At 39.2% G+C, this 22904-nt stretch overlaps 1 protein-coding gene across 1 annotated transcript; it reads left to right on the top strand.

The window, feature by feature from the left end:
- The first annotated feature begins 1679 nt into the window (after nt 1-1679).
- On the top strand, nt 1680-18708 carry LOC135942141 (transcription factor Ken-like). The gene is made up of 4 exons (XM_065488111.1): nt 1680-2231; nt 11148-11597; nt 13095-13461; nt 14304-18708. Exons 2-4 carry the CDS (start codon nt 11161-11163, stop codon nt 15114-15116), a joined length of 1617 nt encoding a protein of 538 aa, XP_065344183.1. The 5' UTR covers nt 1680-2231; nt 11148-11160; the 3' UTR covers nt 15117-18708.
- Nucleotides 18709-22904: the final 4196 nt, after the last annotated feature.

Here is a 22904-nt window from a genome sequence, read left to right on the forward strand (position 1 = left end):
TTATTTTAATATTTACAAAGTTTTATATTTATTTTAACTTTACTTGGTTTATTAATCAAGTTTTTTTAATTTTAAAATTTATAAAATAACTAAAGCGATCGAAATGTAAGGTTTGTATCACGAGTCAATAACGATATTTACCAATTGCCTGCTATGCTTCAATATTAATTGACCTCAAATTGAAATATAAAGTAAAATTCATACCGAAGCAAAATTATTATTGACCGGGCATCTTTTATTTAATTTTTTAAAATATAGATCCAAAATTTCACCGGGCAGGCTCACAATATTCCTACCTCCGATGTTTTAAAAATCTCAACAGTTAATTATTTTCTAGATATTTTGAAACTCCTCTCTCTTTTGTTGGGGAAAGAATCGAAAAAGTTGGTTAAGAAAAGGCGATCGGCTTTTACAAACGCTTTTAACGGGTGTTTGGCAAGAAGACATCTCGACACTTTCTCTTTTTCCAATTCATCCCCTAGTGTTGAAAGGCAGAAAGCAAGCCAACGGGAGTATATTTCTGCGAAGAGAGGCAGTTTTCCCTTAACTTTTATGGCGGCGGCCCGAGGAGAGATCACTCCTAGTTTTGGAAAAATATAATTTTATGGCGCAGTAAAGTGCTTTAATGCCCTTCTAACCCACAATAAACCCCTGAAAAGTTCACTTGTCTTGCTCTATAACTTTTTGTGACAAAGCACCGCGCGGCGGTGATTCGGTTTCAGTCGGCCGGTTGCCCGGCGGGGAGGGAGGCAACAGGAAAATCACTGCTGCCACCGCCGCCGCCTTGTTATAGATTAAATTCGAATTGTGCAACCCGAAAATATAAAAGATAAGAAGCTACTTAGTATGCAGTGGACGTCAGCGTGCGCCGGGCCCATTATTGGAATGAGACAAAAGCAAAAATTCAAATTTCATTGTCGTCACCTCGCGCGCGTAGAAGGTGAAAGTGTTTGTGCTCGCCTCGAGGCTGAAATCCCGAATTTGCGCTCACAAGGGTGCACCCCCCACTCTCCCTTCCTCCCTTGGAGAGTTGATATTGTTTTGTCGGGCACAGAAAAGGACTGCCGGGACGAAAAAGGTGAGTGTGCCGAGGCCGGGCCGTTCGGAAAATGGTTATATTATTGACGAATCGGACTAAGAGGCCAGCGCGCGCGTTTTTGATGCTCGGGCACACAAAAAAGGTAGAAAGGTATGGAGAGGAAAATAAAGCAGAAATATATTTATAAAAAGGTATGGACGAGAGAGAGAGAGAGAAAGAAAGGGAATAAAGCGGCGCAGACGGATTTTATATAAAAGAAGAATGCTGGGTTTGTTGAATACCCAGTGTAAAAAAGGAGGAATAATATAAAAGACGAGCGAGCGAGAGAGATAGAAAGAGAGTGGAGAGAAGAGAAGAGAGAGAGAGAGAGAGAGAGAGAGAGAGAGAGAGGCAGGTAGAGGAGGGGAATATATAATAAAAAATAGTAGGAAAAAGTTATACTATGTTGAACGCGCATTGATATCAGCGGGCGAGACCTTGGAAAATCGTGCTGGTTGCATATACACGCGTATATTGGCCCAAGTGTTTGAATGCGTAGACTTTCATCATCGTACACATGTGATATTTTTTGTGCGGGACCTTCAATGCTGCTGGTCGGTCGGTCTGGCGGTCCCGTCCTACGCCAGCGACCAAACTGTTAAAAGCAAAAGGTCTGCCACGGTTTACAGTGTGCGGACAGAGCGAGCGAGCGAGCGAGCTGCCTGCCTGACTGCCTGCCGAGTTGCTGTTGCCATTACCCACCGAAAGCGAAAGCGAAAGGGGAAGTCGCTAGCTTTGTGAGAGCGCCGCCTCTCTCGCACAGCACACTCTCCTTCACATAACTACTAACAGGCTGAGAGACCAACGAAGGCAGGGCTGCTGCTACACTCCACATTTCTTCTCTCTTTCCTATATCTTCTTTCCTCGGGTGCGTTATGAGGAGCGAGCAGTGCCACAAGCAGCAGCAGCCGAGCCGCACCTGAGAGCGCAAGCAGCACCGCGGATCATGCGTTCGCACGAGTGATCCAGTGAACCGCTCGCGAACCCTCATTTTCCGGATTATCGGTGGTGTGTCAACAGTTTTCGTGTGCATTGCCAAGTGCTGTGATTATTCCCTTACTCTCGTTCTTGCTAGCGAAATTTCGCGTGTTTCGGATTACGCGCACCTACTGCCATGGATTATCGCTCTGTTTTCCGGCTGCACTGCTAACAGGTGAGTTTTTCGCACGCCGTCGCTTCCTGACGCCCCGGAAAACGAGTAAAACCCGTTTGCCGAGGTGTTTGCCAACAACAAACCACAAAGTATCCAAAGAAACTCCCGTACAACAATAGGAACTATCGAATAATTTTTTTTTTTTTGGGAAAACAAATTTTGAATTTAAACAAGAATTAATATTTGGTTAGGGACTTTTGAATGGTTTAATTTTTAATATTTTCCATTCAATTTTCCGACTATCAACAACTGAGAACTCTGAGAATCTGCCATGCCAACAATTTTCCTCCTTCAGGGAGACGCTTGCCGGCATGCTTACTTCACCATGACAAAAATTTCAACCATTTTTACTTTCGAGAACAAATGAATTTACAATCACACGTCGGTTTAAAACCAGAGTTTCTGGTGACTCGGATCATTTTATTAGCAACTTGTTTGCTTCCAAAATTAAAAATGACCAGCTCAAAAACATTTTGAAGCCGCTCGCTCGGCAAGGGCATATTATTTCACTCTAACTCGCAAGTAGTGCGCATTTCGTCTCTTAACTTTTCTTTCTCGACCGCGGGGATAGAAAGGGAAATTCAAGAAGCGACTTCCGTCGGCGCGAGAAAGATGAACAAATAAAATCTGTAGTGTCGGAGGGCCGCGTTTGCTGGTCTCCCCATGAGGGCCGTTCGTGCCTCTCAGCGCGCGAAAGAAGAAAGACGATGATGAGAGTGTGTTTTCATCTTTCACAGAAGCTTAATATCCGTCGTGCGCGTCCAGCCAGTTTCCATAGCAACTGTACGGCTGAAAAAAGGCGGCCAACTAACTAACTATTGCCATATTACTTGCACGCACAATGCTCATGGAATGAATATTTTGGCCGCCCCACGCACACACGTGCAATGCAGCTGTTGCACGCGCAAAGCATAGCAGCTCCACGCCGGCGCTCATTATCGCGGCTTTTTCCCTTCTCTCTGCTGTCTCACTCTTCCTTTCGCCGCCACTTTCTTTCTCCATCGACGCCCTTTGACCCGATGTTGCACCACCGACGCTTGCTGCCCGCACGTGATAACCGCGACGGCCCCTCCGAATCGCGACAGAAAAAGTGCCTTTCTGCCAGAAAAAGTTTCGTCCGCCGCAAAGCTAGCTAGCAGAGTGACTTGTCGAGTTTCCAGCGGGAATAAAGAACAGAAAAAGAGCAGAAATGCAGCTTTTCTCCCCTTTGTCCACTTTTTCTCCACTGCCAGAGCTTTCTTTTAGTTGTTATACCCCGGACCTCATGCTGCTAGTGCTGCCAGAGGAAGTGCCTCCTTCCGAGATATGATCGAATTTGGTTTATTACAAAAGTGTCTTTCTTGGTGCCCGCCCGTCGGCCTAAACCGTTTAAGCACTTCCTCTTTTTCAAAATGCTTACCAACGCTCCCTCGCATTCAACAAATTCTCACATTTTACGCAATAGGAAATAAATTTGTAAATATTCTAACAGCATGATATCGATTCCATGTGCATGCGTTACAAATTTTGAATTGTTAGGAAACGAAATGTTTTAGTGATAGTGCAAAAATGCTCTCTTTTGATAGGAGCAGATTTTTAGTGTAGCGTTTGACTATCGCGTATTTGTTTTATTTTCCTTACTAAAACTCCTATCTGTATATAAGTAATGTTGTTTTTGATTACTTTAAGATTGCTCCTATACATGAACGAACAAGAATTTTGTTGTTGACATGTAACTAAAACGTGCTTTCATTTGGGAATTAAAATAATTGAGAAAGAAAAAAATGATTATTTTCTTTACTGAAGTGTTTTGTGTAAATTTAACATAATGTTGCTGATTTTTGTAGAAAATAAACATTAAATGCAAGAAATTCATGTCAAGCCTTTTACTCGATAGTCATCTATAGATGATTATAGTATTACATTTAGCCTTTGATGTGTTGATTTACAAATTTCATATTTTCCGTATTTTCCAATGTTTTTGATAGTAAATTTTATTTTTCAAAAAAGGCTTGTAAATTTTACTTTTGGGCAAAGGACTGTTTTGATGACACAAATATAAGAAATTAAAATTTAAGAAACGAAACAGGAATGAAATGGGAACCCAAGATCGCACCTGTTTGCATTTGTGCCTTAGATTTCTCACTAACTTTTTTGTAAGACTGTTTGCTGATTTTGAGATCAAACCTGCTCCTTCTCATAAAAATCGGTCTCTTTCGGCTGACAAACACTATGGAGTCGTCAGCACAGAAAAATCAACTATTTTAGCAATCTTATCAATTTGCTCATTTTTTAAAAGTTAGTTTCGTGCCGAACATAAACAAGTCAGAGCAATTGGACCTGGGAAATAATATAATGTGTTTCACATTTTTCTTGAAATGCAAAATAAAAGAAACAACACGATATGTATACTCATACGATTTAAAAACATTTTTTTGCGGTCACATTCTCCTTATTTGGCACGACGAAAATTGCAGTTTTCATTAGTTACGGAGGATTCTCTGGTTGGATAACACACGTGCCAACGTTCATCATCTTGGGTAGAGGCAGTTCTTCCGATTATTCAACTGTACGACTCAGATAGATAAAGTCATTTATAAAAGTTTACAGTCGACCTGAAGCAGGTATAAATATAAATACGCTTGCTCAAGTCGATACTAAAGAAAGGTTCGCTTCCACCCCCTTTTAACCCTGCATAAAGGTATGCGCAGCGGCACATAGGGACAACAAGTTGAACTAAACGTCGAGACATTTCGAGAAATTTCTAATTTTAACTCACCACGCTTGTTGCACCAGCGAAAATTTATATAACACCAAATCGTAATTCGATTATGTTATCTAGAAAAGATTTATCTTATTCATACGCTCCCATTTCAATGGTATCGCGACACAAACTCGTGCAGTAAAAGCAAATGTATATTTGTGCGTGTGCATGTTTTTCTCTCGGCAGCACAAAAGGCAAACGTCACCATCCGCTTTTTGATTAATGCAATAAATATGCGCATGCATTTGACTCAGCTCCGTTTGTGTATGTATTTGTGTCGGAAAATTATCGGCTCGCAGCTCTCTGTCCGTTTCGTCCGAGATCACGTTTTTCCTTTTTTTACACAACCGGACTTTGCAAAAAACAACTCGTTTGATTTTCAGCAGGGCCAGTCGCTTCACGTTTTTCTGCACACGGAAATATTAACTATCTTTTATTGGTTTACCACTGTTTTCCTGCTAACGGATTTGCGGCCAATCAAATATAGCTAATCATGCTAATTGGTTCCATGCGCCACTGTTTTCATGGATTATTTTTTAATTTGATATAGATGTGAGTAACGCTCATTATTTGTATATCAGCACTTTGTGGTATTTTGTCGCGATAAAATGTTTTACCGCTATAGGTTTTGATTGTGGATTTTGGTAGTTCTGCATGCTTGATAAAGTAATTATTTGAATTAATTATTCGCGCCTGAAACTAATTTGATACCATCAGCAATAAGATAAAAAAACCACAATCAAAATAAACAATATTTTTTCCTTATAAAGCTAGTTATAAGTTCGCTAAAATAGAACGTGAAGCGGAATTTCCTTAAAATTATCTCGTTTAATTGGATAAAAACAAAATATCCAAAAGAGTTGAGATTATTTTGTGGATAAAAATCATAGAATTTATCGCACCAAAAATAGTTATTTCTGACTTGGTGCGTTTTTTGTTCCGTCAAATTTCTGTAATGTACTTGTCAGTTGGGCGCTCGTCTGACTGATTGCGAATCGTTCCAGCGATCAATTTGCCAAAATCCGTTGGTTGAGCCACAAGCAGGAAAGTTTTTTGCTAATCGCTGCGACACAAAACCGGCTTTATCCAATTAATCCGGTTTCGGTAATCGCGACCGAGAGTGAAAGGAGCGGACAAGAGGGAAAAGAATAAGAGAGAATGTCGGCGAGAGTGGTAGAAAAGGCGCATGCAGATTACAAGGGCTGAGTGGAGAATTTGAAAGACCCGGAAATGATAATGGGCGAGAAATGAGACGACGGAGAAAAACACTTGACTGCTTTTCTCCTTCGCGAGCGCAGCGGCAGTGCCGCGATGAGAAAGGATTGCCTAATATATTTTGTAATAATTATTTCTCAAGGTTAGCAGCTTACATCAATGTTCCATCAAGGCTACCGCTGACTTTATATACACCTTGTCATACCGGCGGACTCTGCTGAATAAATGCGCTCGCGCGCGCGAGTCTGACTAAGAGTGTGTGTGCCAACTCGCTCTTTATTATTTGAATCATAAAATGCAAACGCGTATACACATGCATAAACACACAGGTATATAAAATTGCATTTCGCGTTATGCAATGTGGGAAAACAAGGAGGAAGAAAGAGCAGAGGGCGTTTGAATAAGGAGGGAAGTGTTGCAAAGGACGCACGCACACACCGCGCGACTTCTGCAATTAGCTGATTCTTTTCTTCTCTGCATCTGCATCCGTTTTCGTTACCTCAGAATTAAAAAAACGTGAGTTGCCGTCGACGTCGTGAGAGATTCATAACATGCAGTGTATAATTGCCTCTTGGCGCGCGCACTTTTATTGCATTACACACGTATAAGTTCTTCCCTATATAAGAGAAGCAGAAGTCGTTTTCCTGCTATACTTTTATTGTGTTTGTTCTTTCTCGGCGAGGCGCCAGGACACTGCTTGCAGGTGCACAACCTTGGAAATTTCACAACTCGGCCGTGTTTTGATTAACTTTTCGCAATACTCTGCAACAGATGAAAAGTGAAAAGAAAATGACAGCTGTGGAGGCAATGCTGGGAATTTAAATTTTAAATTTAGATGGTTGAGCTTAATTAAATATTTCAATTTAGACGAGAAAACACTAATCATTCTCATAAATTAGATATTAGTAGGAATGATTTCCAGAAATTGCTAAATTGATCACAAAAATTTGTGAAAATATTATTTTTAGCTTATCTGGTGGGTGCAAACGATACAAATTTGCTAATATGTTTTTTTGTTAATTTCCCACGATGGTTTTTGTTGCTCAAAATTCCTATCCTATATTATAAGTGCAATTTATTTTGAATGAAAATGACAGGGAAATAAGAATTTTTATTAAATGAACCAACTTTTTCAGGCGAAACTATAATTTTTGAGAATAGTTATCCTTAACGTGGAATATTTTTTTTTATATATATTAACATACAAATTACTGGAGTGAAATACTGTTCCGTGTAGCTGCTACCCTTCCAAAAAATTAAATGGAATTTATTTATCACCACAAGAACGAACATCCAGATTTGACATTGAAAGTAAGTTTGCACGTGGAGTTGAAAACAATCATAAATCTCGAACCTTCTCTCTCTTTCCTCTCCAGGCAAAAAGCACTTTGCAAGTGTGTGCGATCGTAACACATTTCGTGTAATACGATTTGCCAGAGAGCACAGAGCGAATAAGGGACAAAAAGAAGAGCTGAGTTTTATCGCGGGCAAATTTATGCGGTGCGAGAGCGAGCGAGCGAGCGAGTGAGCTTTTGTTTGAAAAGGCAGGAAAACAAGAAGTCGCGAAGATAGTGACCAAGTAACATGCAAACGGCTCACAGAACAAAAGTGTATTAACGCCGTGTGTAGTACGGCATGCATAGTTCGAAAGCCGCCACGGCACGATAGGGTATATAAAAATGCAAAGAAATGTGCTGAAAGACTTGTGAAGAGCAATAAAAGTCCCTGCAAAATATGAAGCGCGCGTGTTTTTATTTCCCTGCTATTTTTACGCCAGAGAAGTTTGTGAGAAGGCAAACAAAGTGCCGAAAGTATAGGAAGTACAATAACGAAAAGTGAATTTCTATTGCGGATAACTTGAAAATTATAATGCGCGCACGGCAATGACGAGCAGTGGAAACCAGGAAACGCACACTCACACACACGCTCGGAATAAATGGTTTTAAAGTGAGAATAATTCTCAAAGACAAAAGTAATTTGCAACCGACCTTGAGGTGAAAATTATTTCAAGGCTAACCGCTCGAAAGGAAGGGAAAAGCAGCGGCGCGCGGCAACTGGCTCGCGCACGCGGTTGCGGCCGCCGGGGCAAACCATATTTGCTTCTCTTCGGCGGGTGATGATGCAAATTTTTGCGAGTAATTGCACACGGCACAGCGTAATTAGCGTGCCATATTTAATTACCTTGGCTGCCCGGCAAAAATACGTGCATTTTTTCAAGGGCGCCGCCGCCGCTGCCGTGGTCGTATACTTTATAATATGTGTTATGTTATTACGTATGCACGCCGCGAGAGTGTTGTGTCCTTTCTTTCAACATTCACGCCGCATCACGCATAGCAACATTCTGCCGCCTATGCTTTATTGCCTCTTTCATCTCCTCTTTATTGCCTAACCTCCAAGCTAATCGTTTGTGATGCATCTTAATTTGCATGCTGTCAATTTGCCCTGTTCCTGAATTTCGGCATTGAGAATTTTGATATATTATCGCCTTTTCCTCGGACTTTTTTTCAAAATTTACCGGAGATTCTACGGTGGCATTGACAAAAACGAAACTGTTACAAAATCGCCAGCTCAACTATGTTTTTAGGTAAATAAGTGCCTTTTTATCGCACGCACTCGCGATAAGGGCGTCGGCAAGGAAAGTTTGTGCGTGGGCGTTTTGCTCTTGTGCAACGTGCGAGCGAAATGCGTAGCCGGCGCGAGTATACATGCATCATGAGTCGAAATCTGCGCAGGATTAAATTTCATCCAGTAGTGCTATCTATTCAATGAAAGAATTGCGGAAAGGAATTTTTAAAAGACTGCGTGCTCATTGTAATTCTATTAAAGGGGTTTTTTATGCCAGTACTTGATCTCCTAGGAATTTATTTTAAAATTAATTGCATTTTATTTTTAGCTCTGACCTGTTTCATAGGAGCAACATTTTTGATTAAATTATTTCTGATTGGAGCATATTTAAGTTTAAAAAATAGCTCAATAATAATTATATATTTTTTAATCAGGTTTCACCTCTAAAAAAATTCGAAACAAAAAATCAGAACTTAAAATACAGAAGTTGAAATACTTTGGGATAAGAATGTGGTAGAAATAAATGTTAGGAAAAATATTCGAATAATACGACATGAAACATAGTTTCCTTTCTCCGGAATATTTAAGGGAAAATTAGAGAGGCAAAGGGAAAAGGGAACCCCCCACCGTTAATTACTGCAAATCTCATTTTTCTTTTCCATTTTTTTCCTCGCTTTCCTAATCTATAATGGACAGTTAAATTATTTGAAACAAAATGTCTAAATCGTGTGGCGGCATTTTTAATAGAAAAATATAGAAGCTCATTTGTGTTGACAAAAATAAACATCAATTTTCCAGTCAGTTCGACCTTCTTCGAGACACGTTTTGTTGCATTTTATACCCGTGATGAGCTCGTCACCTCTCGTATCGCATTTTGAGGACGCGTACGAGCAAGCTATTGTGTTGAAAGTGTAATTTATGCTGGGTGCACTGGCGATGAAAGCTGCAGGAAAAGTCGATTAGCAAGTTCAATTAGGCGAGTTTATGCGCGCACCAGCGCCGAGAGTTAATCAAGCCAGCAGAGTGTCAGGCATTCAGTGAGAGAGATGAAAGAGCGGGTTCGTCACTCGTAAATTTCCTACATACACTACTTGGGCCATTTGCATTCCGTGTCATACATGTGTCGCCGCCGCCGCCGCAGACTAATTTATTCATATCGCATTATATTTTTCATGTACACATGCACACACTCGTGCATATTTAACAGAGAAAGCCACCCAACCGACCGACCGACCGGCACTCTGCGCTCGCACCACCACCACCACCAGATTGCGCCAGATAGTTTTTCAAACAAGAGTGAATTTCGCATGCAAGTCTGCATCAATGAACATGATCGAGATAAATATATATGCATGCAAGTCAAATTATAACGAGCTGCTAGGTATTTATCGCTGTTAACCACTTTTTCCATTACAAATTGACCGGAAAAGTCGATAATATGGAAATTTAAACTATCTTTTGAAAACAGACTACAATGGAACTTTTATTTTAATCGGGAACTCGTAAAAATTAATTGGTATTGAATGCATGGAAATATTGTGACGTGAATTCAAAAATTTCTCTTGGAAAAGAAATGACCCAACTTATTATTTTTTAATACTCGGGCTGAAATGGAAAAATTCGGAACAGATGACGTTTTTATGGCTATTCAGCAGGCAAGGCTCGGGGGGCGAGGTGAAGGCCGCATTTCTCATTCTTTGTGGCGAAGTTGCTTTGAAAAACCCTGCCTAAAGAGGGTAGCACTCCGCTCCTTTATTCACCTTGAAGAGGGTAGCAATATGTTCGTTTCGTCTAAACCAAAAGTCATTGACCCTCCGTATATTTGTTTCCCCGTCTGTCCCACATTTCCTTACTTTTTCACTTGAATTTAAAAAACAAGAAAATTGATCTGCATGGAAAAAACATTATTTTATAATATTATTTTTTTTGGCTACAATATTAATTTGAAATCTGTGGCATTTGATTAAAAATTATGTTAATTGCGGATATATCAACAGGGTAACACATCCAAAAGAAACCACAAAATTACACAAATCCTGTAATTTATTTCTATAGTCACCCCTCAAGTCCTTCTGACTGAGCTTTTATCTAACAGCTGTAATGTGTATTCAGATAATGTAATTTTGATCTTAAATTATTTAGTTATCATCGTTCAAACCGTCGAAGAAACACTCAAACACTTTTGAAGCGTCTCATGGATATAGAGATTCCATATGTCTCACATAGGTTTTGTATCAGCAGGTTGGGCTATAGCTGCAAGGCTTTTAATGAGTAGACGGACTTAAAATTTATTATACACATTGATATCTCTTGGTTTTTTATTAGAGTAAAATTTGTAAACCATTTAATTCATAAGCAAATGAACAAATGTTTAAATTTCATTTTTTTCGCAGAATCTGTCCAAAAATGCAACCAACAACGTCAAGTGGCTCTCCCGCGCAACCAACATGCGGCGAGGTGAAGCAAGTAGCCGCCGAGGGTTCAGCGGCCGGCCAACTCACCCTTCAAAACAAAAACTTCCCCGAGTCGTTGACCTGCGAGGCGAGCAAGTTGCTCAAACAAGACTGCTGCACGGACGTGATGCTGGTCTGCAAGGATGGCCGGCTCTCCGCCCACCGCATTGTGCTCGCTTCGGCCAGTCCTATGCTGCGCGACCTGCTGCTCAACTTCCACAGTTTCGTCGATGACATGATCATGGTGCATCTGCCCGACGTGAAGAAAGAAGAAGTCTCCCGTCTCCTCCAGTTCCTCTATACTGGAGAAGCGCATATCATGGCCAGTGATGTCGCCAAGCTGGAAGAGCTGGGAAACTTCTTAGGCATAAAATCGGATCTCTGGACCAGGTAATTTTTCAATAGGCTTTTAAAATATATTATGCATCCGCAGAATTAGGATTTTTTGTTTGATACTCACAATTTGGTGTGCAGGAATTTATGGCATCTAAATGATAAGACAATTATCCACTTAGTAGACAAAACATTAAAATACGACAGTGAAAAATCAGCTCATACCCGTATAATTCACTAATCCGACCAGCATAATAGCTTTGTTATCATGTGTCTCCCAACATGAGTTCCGCCGGGAATTCCAGTAAAAACAAAATCACTCCGAAATTTGGAGTTTCTTGAATAATTTCTTTTAAGTTTCAATTTATATTCTTGTAACAAAAATTGCTTCCATTAATTGTTTCGATGCTACTAAGAAAATGCTGAATATAAACTCAAACTTATATATCTATGCTGCTATTTTGAAATCAAGATTCCTGTGAACATTCTAAAATGTAACGTATTGGTTACTTTCGCTTGTAAAATAAATATTCCCAAAACTCGAGCTGCAAACCTGAGAGTTTGTGCAGCGACGCTTGCAGCTTCTTGGAGGGGGAGAGTAGAGGACGAAATTTACAATACCAAGACAAACAACAACCATTTCTCTCGCAACCCCCACAAAACTGCGTTTCAGGCTGGGGAGCTTAATTTTTTTTACCTCCTGTTAAGGGAATTTCTTGTTGCTGCAGATGTAAAATGAATAGGATGAGGAAGGTCGAGGGGAAAAGCCCGCTGGCAGGTAGCGCTCGTAACATTTTTGTCGCTTTTCTCTGATGGTTAGCACGACTCGCTCATTCCTTTCGCGCCCTTCACGGCGGCTGGAGGTGAGTCGTCAAGGTTCAGACGGGGAGCCCTTGTTATTCAGCGAAAAGGTGAAGCAGAATGAAAGCATATTAATCTAAACCAGGGATATATTATACGTTTGAAAATAAATCTAGCGTAATACTGTTTAGAGGAGGATTATTCTGTTTGGTATTGAGTTTTGATTCAGTTGGCTAATTTTCAGTTGCGTATGAGGGTAATTGTCAAGTGAGTCATAATATCTGCTTATCCTCAATCCGGAATTCCCATAGTTAAAGATCCCCAAGAAATCCCCAAATGGCGCAAAACGTCACAATTTAGAAATCGTTTCATAGATCTGCAAGCTTACCTAGAGTTCAATAATTTCATTATTGAGGATGTAAATGCTTAGCTTGTTTATGCTTTAATCCTTGTATATTTTCTCTCTTCTTGCATGATGATATTTCCACAATACTGAGGCTCAATTAAGGAAGTATTCATAATTAAAATATAATATTTATACGGATAAATTTTGTCTAAGTTTATTTTTTGGAAGCAAAGTATTACTAAGCCGATTGAAAGCATATTTTCGTTATTTCAAATATTAGTTGATCGTAAGACATGTTCAATAATAATTTTTCCTTTCGAATGATTTTCATTGAGAAAAACTCCACATCGATTTATTTTACTGATTGAACGGTCAGAGCAAAAAATTATCACATTTGTTCTTTTCAGACTCACGACCATTCCCGATGACATGGACCATCAAGACTCAGTGTCATCCTTCGATATGAAGTTGGAGGTCAACTGTGCTGTGAAGCAGGAGATGTCCAGTCCTGAGCGACTGGAGGTAAGCACGATTGCCGAAGACGATGACAGATCAGAGTCAGAGCAAGACGAGAGCAGCGGGGATAGCGAGATTGCACGTTATCACAGAGATGTCAACGACGACCCCGTCAACCTTTCCCTGAAACAAAGGAGAAATACACCCACCCCTCCTCTGAGACACATGCGACGCAGAAGATCAAGCGTAACAGAAGTGGCCAGCAGAAGTTGCAAATCTCCGCATTCTCTCAATGGAGACATTTATGAACCTAGTAATGTAAGGATATTCAGCGTAAAAATCGAGCAAACCGTTAGAAACATTTTTGAGAGAAATATTTTGTTCTTTTTTCATTTGATACGATAATTATGTAAATTTTCACCTCCCTTTATATTCTTGTTTAACTCTTGCCCAGGTCATTTCATATTCAATTCATATTAAAATTCATACACAATATAAATTTTGCTAAGTAAAATATTTCAAACCACAGTAAGTGCAAGTAAATTCGAATTAATTTATTTTTATTTATATTTTAAACTTGCAAATCTACCTCTTTGGCTGCTATGAGGGCATAGACCAACGAGACTTTGTCTTAGTCTGTCTCCCCCTTCAAAAGAACAAAAATTGAACAGTATATTTAATTTATTACAAGTTATAAGCCATTCAAATATTAGAGCAATTATTTAATTTTAGGGAAAAGAAAGAAATACACACACATGTTATTTGATAAATGTAAAGCCATTCAATCAATTTAAATATAAGCTTTTTTTATTTTGTGTCTTTTCCTAAAAGAAAAATGAAAATATTGTTCTTTAATCATTTTTTTCGATACCATTACATTATAAGAGGCACTGCCCTAATTTGTTGTTATTTACATAGGATATAAATATTCTCAATATAAATTTTTTCGTATAATACAGACTTCTAATCAAGCAAGAAGTGCTTCGCGAAAATCTTCATGTTTCATTTGTTTTTCAAAGCCAAAAAGGGCGATAGAAAAAACGCGCTAGAAGCTTAAAAATTTGACAATTTCAATTAATTGATTTTAGTACTTTGGATAATTCACCAATTCTGATTTAAGTATTCAATTTTATGTGTTCTAAATCTGAAAAATTTTGCAGTTCCATTTGCAACGCACGAGCGTCTCCTCCGATCTCAGCCACCGCTCGCCCCCCTACAAATGCTCGTCAAGCCCAGATGAACTGGAGGGCGGGCAGTGCTTGTCACCGATCGGCAAGCGACACTGCCACGAAGTGATGCCGCACCACCACCCGTCCATGAACCCTCGGAAGTGCGTGACCGCCTTCGTGAACCACGCATTGCTGCCAAATAAGCGGCCAGGCTTCTCGAACGCGCCGGCCAAAAACACAGCGTTTGTGCCTAACATTCCCTACAGACAGCTTTTGGACGATCGAAGCTTGCCGTCGAGAGCCTCGCTGGTGGCTGTTGACGAGGATGAGAAGCCGAGTCGGCGGCCGCCAAGTGCGGACAGTGCGCCTGTCGCGCCCAGCAGTTTGTACCACAGCACTGAGGTGTGGCCGTGGCAGTTCGTCAAGACGCAGGTAGAGGGTGAGCCGAGCCCGCCGCCGGATCCGCCGCAGCAGCGGCAGGGTCCGGTGCGCGAGTACCGCTGCACCTACTGTGGAAAGACGTTCGGTATGAGCTGGAACCTAAAGACCCACCTCAGGGTGCATACGGGTGAGAAGCCGTTCGCCTGCAGACTATGCGTTGCCATGTTCAAGCAGAAAGCGCACCTTTTGAAACACTTGTGTTCTGTGCATCGGAGCTCAATTTCGTCGTTGCCTGTAGATGGGCCGAACGTTCGATACAACTGCTGTTTCTGCACCGCGCTATTCGACAACCTGCAAGAGCTAATCAGGCACTTGTCAGGGCCGCACAACAACCTGCTCCTCAGCAAGAATATCACAGAATGATCTTTCTTCCACTTTGCAACTGTACATTGATTTAAACTGTATGCTATTCTTTGAAAGAAATGCATTTCTATAAGCAGGCGGGACTCTGAAAATTGACGCAAAATATCTAGAGATCTCAGCCAGCCGCGCTGCGCCGCGCCAGCCGGCAAAATTTGGGTCACGTGGGCAGCCGCCAGCCACCGGTGAAAAAGGGTCAAAAGTTAAAAAAGTGTAGGAGAACAAATGTCTTCCGGTTCTTTGACTCGTTAAGCACTATCGAACTTCAGGTTTAAAATATTGCTAGCCGCCAGCCGCTGTCGCTATGTAAAAAGTCAGTCCTACTAGCCGCCTCCTTAAATCTCGCGGCTGAGACCTCTAAATACCTGTCAAATGGATTATCTCACGACTCAACTCTTAGCTAGAATTGCATTCGTTTGATACTAAATTGAAGCGTCAATTGTCTGAGTCCCCGCTTGAATAATGATTTGAAGAAAATTGTAATTCATCAACAATAACACTCCACAAATATTGCAAACCGGGCCCAGCTCAGCTTTCATTCTGCAACAGAATTAAATTATGCTTTGACCAGCACGTTGGCTCGCAATGTTAAGGCATTCTCAGGAGTGTCAAAGCAGTGGGATATATTTGAGCAGTTCGGGGATCTAATGCTGGATGCCTAATGTCAGTGGCAAAAGGTGGTTAGTTAAGTGACGCGACATGCTCAAATAGCTCAACGGGCTGGGAGGCGCACCGGCGCCAACTTGTCTCTTGTTGGTTTCCACACCTTTCAAGCGGCTTTAGGGACAAAAAAAATTAAAGACCTCGGTGCGGGGAGGCGAAAAGATGGCCACATTGGGTCCAAGCTCTTCTGCGGCTACTTGGGCCACTTTTTCCATGTTATCCGCCCGGCAGTGTTATCGGGACCCGGTGAACTCATTGCCCACAGGATGTGCTGAGTAGAGGTTAAAAAATCCCTAGTTAAAGGTTGACTTCTTTGATGTTACAAATTTATGTATTTTTCTTCATGTTATCGGAAGCCAATTTTAATTTGGCATAAAAATATTCGAGCGGGGAATCCGAAAATTGACGCCAAATACCTGTCGAATAGACACGACGCAACTCTCAGCTAGAATTGTATTCGTCTGATACTAAATCGAAGTTTAGTATTAAGCTGCTAAGAGGCATTTCTCAAATGGTGCCTGGGCTTGCTGCAGACCAGTATGCTCCAGGGTGACTGCTTGGGGTTGAAAATGAGTTTGAAAAAAAATGGTAACAGTCGGTTGCTTTCTAGCATTTCTTAACGATGACTGTTACACGCTGTGGCAGGGCAGCGCCTTTTCCCAGTAACCTCTCACAATGAAATAAAATTTGAATGTTGCAAAAATGCTCAATAATTGATGCAAAAATCAAAATCCAACTCTTTGAAGAAGGTTGCTGGGTAAAGGCGCTACCACAGCGACATGTTAGAGGATTTGTGTGCAAGGAAAAGTATTTCTTGCACTCTGATTGATAAGTTTGCTTTCAAGCTCCATAGCTTTATGATCTGGCACGCTTGTTTAAAAACGTTGTCAAAAATTGCTTTTGCGCTTGCCCATGTAAAAATATTCCAGATTTGTTTTCAAACAAATAACACTCCAGCAAATATTTTGCGTGGAGATTAATTTTTGGGCTGAATGACAAATGGAACAATACGCTAAAATTGTATAATCATGAAAGATAATTTGCACATAGCTTTTATTAGTAATTTTGATTAGATTTATAAAATTGAAAGTACTTAGGGACCAGAGATAAAAACGAACAATTTTCCAATCTCTCTTTGAAGAATTCTAAAAGGACCTCAAATGAACTCAGGATTGTTGAAATATTCAAAGCTCTATGATGTAAACCTGTTAATGACTTAACTGGATGAAATTTTGTACAGACTTTCAACCTGAATCCCGTTGCCTTGAAACCGATTGATAGCGATAGTAAATAAGCCATTTGCACAAATTTTATTGCTTAAACAAATGTTGTACAATTTCATGATTTTAACTGACAAAAGCAGTGTTATTGTTGGGCCAGTTCATCGATTCCATGTAAATATTTATTGATTAGTGCGTATAGGTTATGTTCACTTCTAACTTTAAGTTAACAATAGTTAAAATTTGGTCGCAAAATTGTATATCTGAAATTGGCGAAAAAATGAAACTTTTAAATTTTAGCTTCCGCTATTAAAATATAGGCTTCCCAGGCCTGTCCTTGTTCAGGAACTTGTAATTGATACTAACAGCGTGACCTTGGCTATGTAATTTTAATTTTTTTAAAAAGGCTTTTAGGCTAGTTCGGGCCTGGGCTTACCTTAGAGTTGATTTAAGTTGTAAAGATTGTGATAGGAGATACAATACTTTTTTTAACGCTTAATTTCATCGCAATATTTTAGTTCTTCCAGCCCAAACGAGGCATCGTGGTGAGCATTTCGTGGCTGGTGTTCCTGTTGACCCCATCTACATGGCGGTGTGACAGAAGCGGCTAACAGCAGTTTTTAAAAAATAATAGAGTTCCTATCCTGTGATAGACTATTTATACCTTAGGGCAAACTCAATCATATAAATTATATTTTTAAATAACTAAAATATCGACCTGCTATACCTCGAAGGGCAGAACTGAGGGACACAAAATACGCTGAATCATGAGCTCAAAGACCAAAAAAGCGAGGAGGAATATTTAACGTTGCTCCTTGGGCGCTTCTGTCAAACCACCAGTTCTTTTTAAGTTATTTTACTGGGTTTTTTTTAAATACTAGAATATCGGGTTAACTACCAGCCACTTTGTGCTTCCACGCGTCTCAGTGCGTAACTCGAAGCAATAAATCACCGATTGTACATAGATATTGTAAATATTAATTTAACAAGACACACAAAATAGCAATGGGTAAATAAGAACCGAACCACACCTCCAGTACGATCTCAAGAATGCGCGTAAATCCGTAATTGAAACACGCAAACTCCCACCTTTCCTCATAATAATGTGTAATTACGTATTTATAGGATGACGATGAAGATGGGGCGATTATAAATGGATTGTTCAGTGTGCTTCTAAAACAAGTGATGACGCAAAGAACAATCTGGAGAGTTTTGCTTGATTGTTGGAAAGCACCCAAATAGACAAACTCTCGAAAGAAATTCAAAAATGTCACCAATCGAATACAGTATGTGTGTATTCATGTGCAATCGAGGGGTGAGAGAATTGATGCTTGGTTTTAAATTATAAAAATTGTGTCATAATTAGTCTTTATTTGTCGAGGATTTAAAATTGCTGTAATAAATTGCTGCCTTAATTTACGACTTAATTTGTAATTTATCAATTTCTTTCTTGTAAAAATCGAAAAACTCATTGCATCGCATCAGAACATGTAAACCATTCAAATTTCTCGTATGTTGGGTACTGGAGTTTACTCAAATTTGTATTGTTAGTATTTATTCAAATGTAAGTTCCAAATCTGTTTAAAAAATTTCCACAAGTTTTAGATGTTCTATGAAGTTTCCAGTGCCCTAGCCCAACAAAATCGCAAAAAATGTTGTACCTGATCAACTTGACACATTTTCAAAATAAAAAAAACCATGAAACTGCACAATATGTTCGCTTCATTTCAAACTAAAACACTTCTCAAACAACAAAAGTATTGCACGCGAGATGAAGATTAGATTTTACTATTTAAGCACACAACAGACAAGAGAGGCACCTGTATTTATTCATTATATTTTTCTTCCTGGATAATTATTTAGAGTAATATCAAACTACTCGACCTCACTCTTTTCCTCTTTTTTTTTTGCTCTTTTTATCCCTGTCCGAGGACCGGAGGACCGGGAAGGGCGCGCACTGCACTAGCACGAATGCTGAAACCCGGGTCCCAATAACACCGCGAACGGATAACATGGGCGCACCAGGCCGCACAGGCGCACAGGGACCCAGCCCACTCAAGGGCCACTTGCCTCCGCACCGAGGACTGCATTGAAACGCTAGACATTTGTCCCGTGAAGCCAAATCACGCATGCTGGAAAGGTGCAAACCAGCAAGTAGCGAGTCGGCGCCGGTGCGCCTCCCAGCCCGTTGAGCAATTTGAGCAATTCGAGTCACTAAACTAACCAATTTTTGCCATCTCTGACATTGGGTAGCCAGTATTAGATCTCCGAACTGCTCAAATACCTCTCATTGCTTTGACACTCCTGAGAGTGCCTTTACAATGCGAGCCAACGGGCTGGTTTTATTTAAATTATTAAAGCCAAATTTCCGATTTTCTTAAGTGTGTTTGAGGAAGAATATGAAGCAGCAATTCATTAGAGAGTCACAAACCTCTTCCTTTTTCTGGAAGTGCAAACTATAAAATTTATAGTTTGTTTAATATAGTGTCATTTCCGTATTTATATGTCAATATTTCTTGCATAAATTTTTTTTAATACTTCCTCATTGCATATACCCTAGACCCAATTCATCAATTTGTTTTGTTTGCATTAATAGATATAATCTTAATATTAAAATGAAAAGAACATATATGATCTACTGCGCGTAAAAAATCATTTAATTTCTGGTATCGTTCAAGGTGAAAATTTTGCTAAATTTTCAATTGGAAAATATATGTATTCCTAGAAACATTACATAATGCTTTTGCTTTTAATATATTTCTAAAGAAGCCAACGTTTTGTTACACTTAAGTATACAAACGTATTATTCTCTTAATAAAATGCTCTTCAAGACAATGGAGCTTGTGATGATGGCGCGTAAACAAATTAGCTTTAGTGTTGAGCTCAGCAGCAAATTCGCTTGTCACAGTGCAGAACACTGTGGGCAGTGAGTAATGCATTTTTCACTCGTCGTGTCAAGCTGCCTTCAATCATCAGTGTTTCATTGTAAATAAAGAATCACCCCTTGACTTACGATGAGTAACTTTATCCAGTTACTTCACATTTCTATCTCAATAACCTGATTTATAGGGTCGTTTATTCTCACAATGAGTATTTTTATAGACTTATAAGGATATAGTGATAGGTCAACAAAAGGAATTTTCATTAAATATTTAAACCTAATTGGTACTGATTTTTGTTCTTTCCCTGAAATAAAAAATTGTATTAAATGATGTTAACATTCCAATTTTACATGTAAGGGAATTTTAGAATGTAATCCTGGGAATGGGAAAACATTTTCCTATTTTCAATATATATACATTACAAAAAGTTGTCAATGATTACAACAATCCAGGTTATTTTTTGAAACAAATTAGTCGGTAATCCCACGCGCATAGTTTTTATTTTAGTTGACATTTTTTTAACCAGCTGGTCTCTTTAAAAGAGGGTAATATTACTTCAGAGGGTTAGAAAATATTTCTTTTGCACTCAAGCGGAATCATTATACTGTCTGTCTTTGAGAAGTATTTTTAAATTTCGACAAACAAAATGTACAGTCCGTATTTTAATAATTAAGACGGCATTTTTGACAAACAAAAATCAGTTTTAAAACACCCGTTTTATTACAGAGTATCATGATATTGGCATTTAGTTATGTCATAAATTTAAATTTCCTAAAATATCTTTAATCAATCATAGTGAAAATTACAAAAAAATACATTAACAAAATATATAATTAACAAAAGCCCGCTGAGGTTTTCCATATTTATAGTTTATTTGCGTGAAGAGATGAAAAAAGTTTTTTATATTAAAACACGTACGTGACAGACCCATGTGTCATTATAATTTTTGTCATTTTTTTTCGTTCTGCTGGCCGATATAGGCAATTTCAGATATGAGAAACTGGAGCAGATATATACAGTAATCAACGTTGAATATCTTCAATCCATTGTCAGCGATGATGCATCCAGGTTTTTTTCTAAAATATGAAATTTAAAATCGGTATAATTTTAAATGATCTTACAACAATGTTAATACTTTTCAGAATTAATTTGAGAAAGAAACAATTTTGAGGTAGAGAAATGGTATGACGATTTTCGCGATAGGATTAAGGGTAATTGTCAATTTTTACCGACTTTATTTGCCCATCCTGAATTTTACATATGTTGTTAGGGATGTTTCATAGTGTGTAACCTGAAATTTTGAGCAAAAAATTCGGGGGCTTTTGTTGGGAAATCGCAATTTTCGAAAATTGAAAACTTCATATAGTAAATCCGAAATATCAAGTTATCTTCGGTCCAGATTGGAATTTCGATGTGGTTTTTTCACCTCCAGGCGTAACTTTTTGAGTAGAACATGTTTGCCATTGATCAAAAATTTGTAGGTCAAAGGTCAAGGTCACAAATTCGCATGCCAAATGTTTGGTTAAAAATATCGCAAAATACGCCCCCTCGGATTTTTTTCATGAAAACGTAAAAAATGTAGCCCTGAATGCTTAGAATCGAATGGTGAAGAGAAATTGATGGGCACTCTCATAGATCGCGAGATATATTGAATTTAAGGATTCGTGTCGAGCCTCCGGCACGACCGCAACATCATCCGGCGATTTTACTTTCGTAATTTACGTCGCAATTTGATCTATAACCCCACATGTTATGCATATGATTACCTAGAAAAATAAACGAGCTTTCCAGTGGTGTGCTTAAAATTTTTCTTGGTCTCAAACTTTTCAAGTAATAGCGGCGCGCGAAAAGAAAATATAAAATTTTCAAATATTGACATTTTTGCAAATCTCAAAACTCGGGTTCTAATCATCAGAATTGCAAAAACTACCCACCATTGGACTCGTCTCGACCTACCCTAACCAGCTGAAATGTTTAGGGGTGCTTTTACCCCCTACCCCTAAGATGCTACACTTTTTTTACTTTGAGGGGGTTTAAGTATATAAACATAGGGTACGAGCTCAACGATATCACAAATTTGACTCTTAATGCTCCACATTGAAGCTTCCAGGCAATGTGCCCCGGGGGAAGGGGTGCTATGGTGGCTGCCACTCAACGCTGCTTTGTGTTCCAGGTAGATACACACACAAAGGGATGCTCCATATCAATCTTGTTGGGCAAGAGTGGAGTGAGAACAAAATGACAAAATACATGGCAGGTAGAAAAAAGATTCAACACAACAATAGTATCAACTGAACGATGGAAAAAGTGTCAGGGAGCACGTGACCTGCCTAACTGCCTACGTTGCACAGTTGGTCACTTTCCATTTTTCTATGTTAGCCCCTCTGTTTACCGTTACGTTTCGATAAATCACGGAAAACGGCCAGGGTGTCGCTTAAATTCTCAATTTTTTTCGAACCTCTGCTCAGCACATCCCTTGAACTATGAATTCGACGCGAATTTTTGTTCATGGCGCGAAAAATCCTGAATGAGAGTAAAAAATGTTTATTTTATATTATTTAAGCGCTTATTTCATATATTTTAATCCATTTTTATAACAAATACGGCGCTAACGAATTTTACCCGCACATTAATAGCAATTTAATGACAGATTAATAAATTTTCATCATTTCAACCGGCGCTCCCACAGAAGATAATTCTAAAAGTTAAACATAAAACTCAATTTCCGAGTTCACTTGGTTTCGCATTCAATTTGAATGAATTTACCGAATTTACTTTCATTTAAAAATACAATTTTTATAAAATAGGCAATGTATTAGAAGATATTACAATGTGTTATTTATCATAAAAAATTTGATCTGACTGAAGAAGTATCGCCATTCTTGAAGGCAGAAGCACGCGAGGTTGTCATGATTGTCAGAAGAATTAAATACAGCTTTCTCAGAGCGTAGCGACCAAATTTCTACAGAAAGCTACAGATTTTTTACTAGTTCACGAGCTAGAATGGAAACATGAGATCAATTAGA

Source organism: Cloeon dipterum, chromosome 4, assembly GCF_949628265.1.
Source record: "Cloeon dipterum chromosome 4, ieCloDipt1.1, whole genome shotgun sequence".
Classification (NCBI taxonomy): domain Eukaryota; kingdom Metazoa; phylum Arthropoda; class Insecta; order Ephemeroptera; family Baetidae; genus Cloeon; species Cloeon dipterum.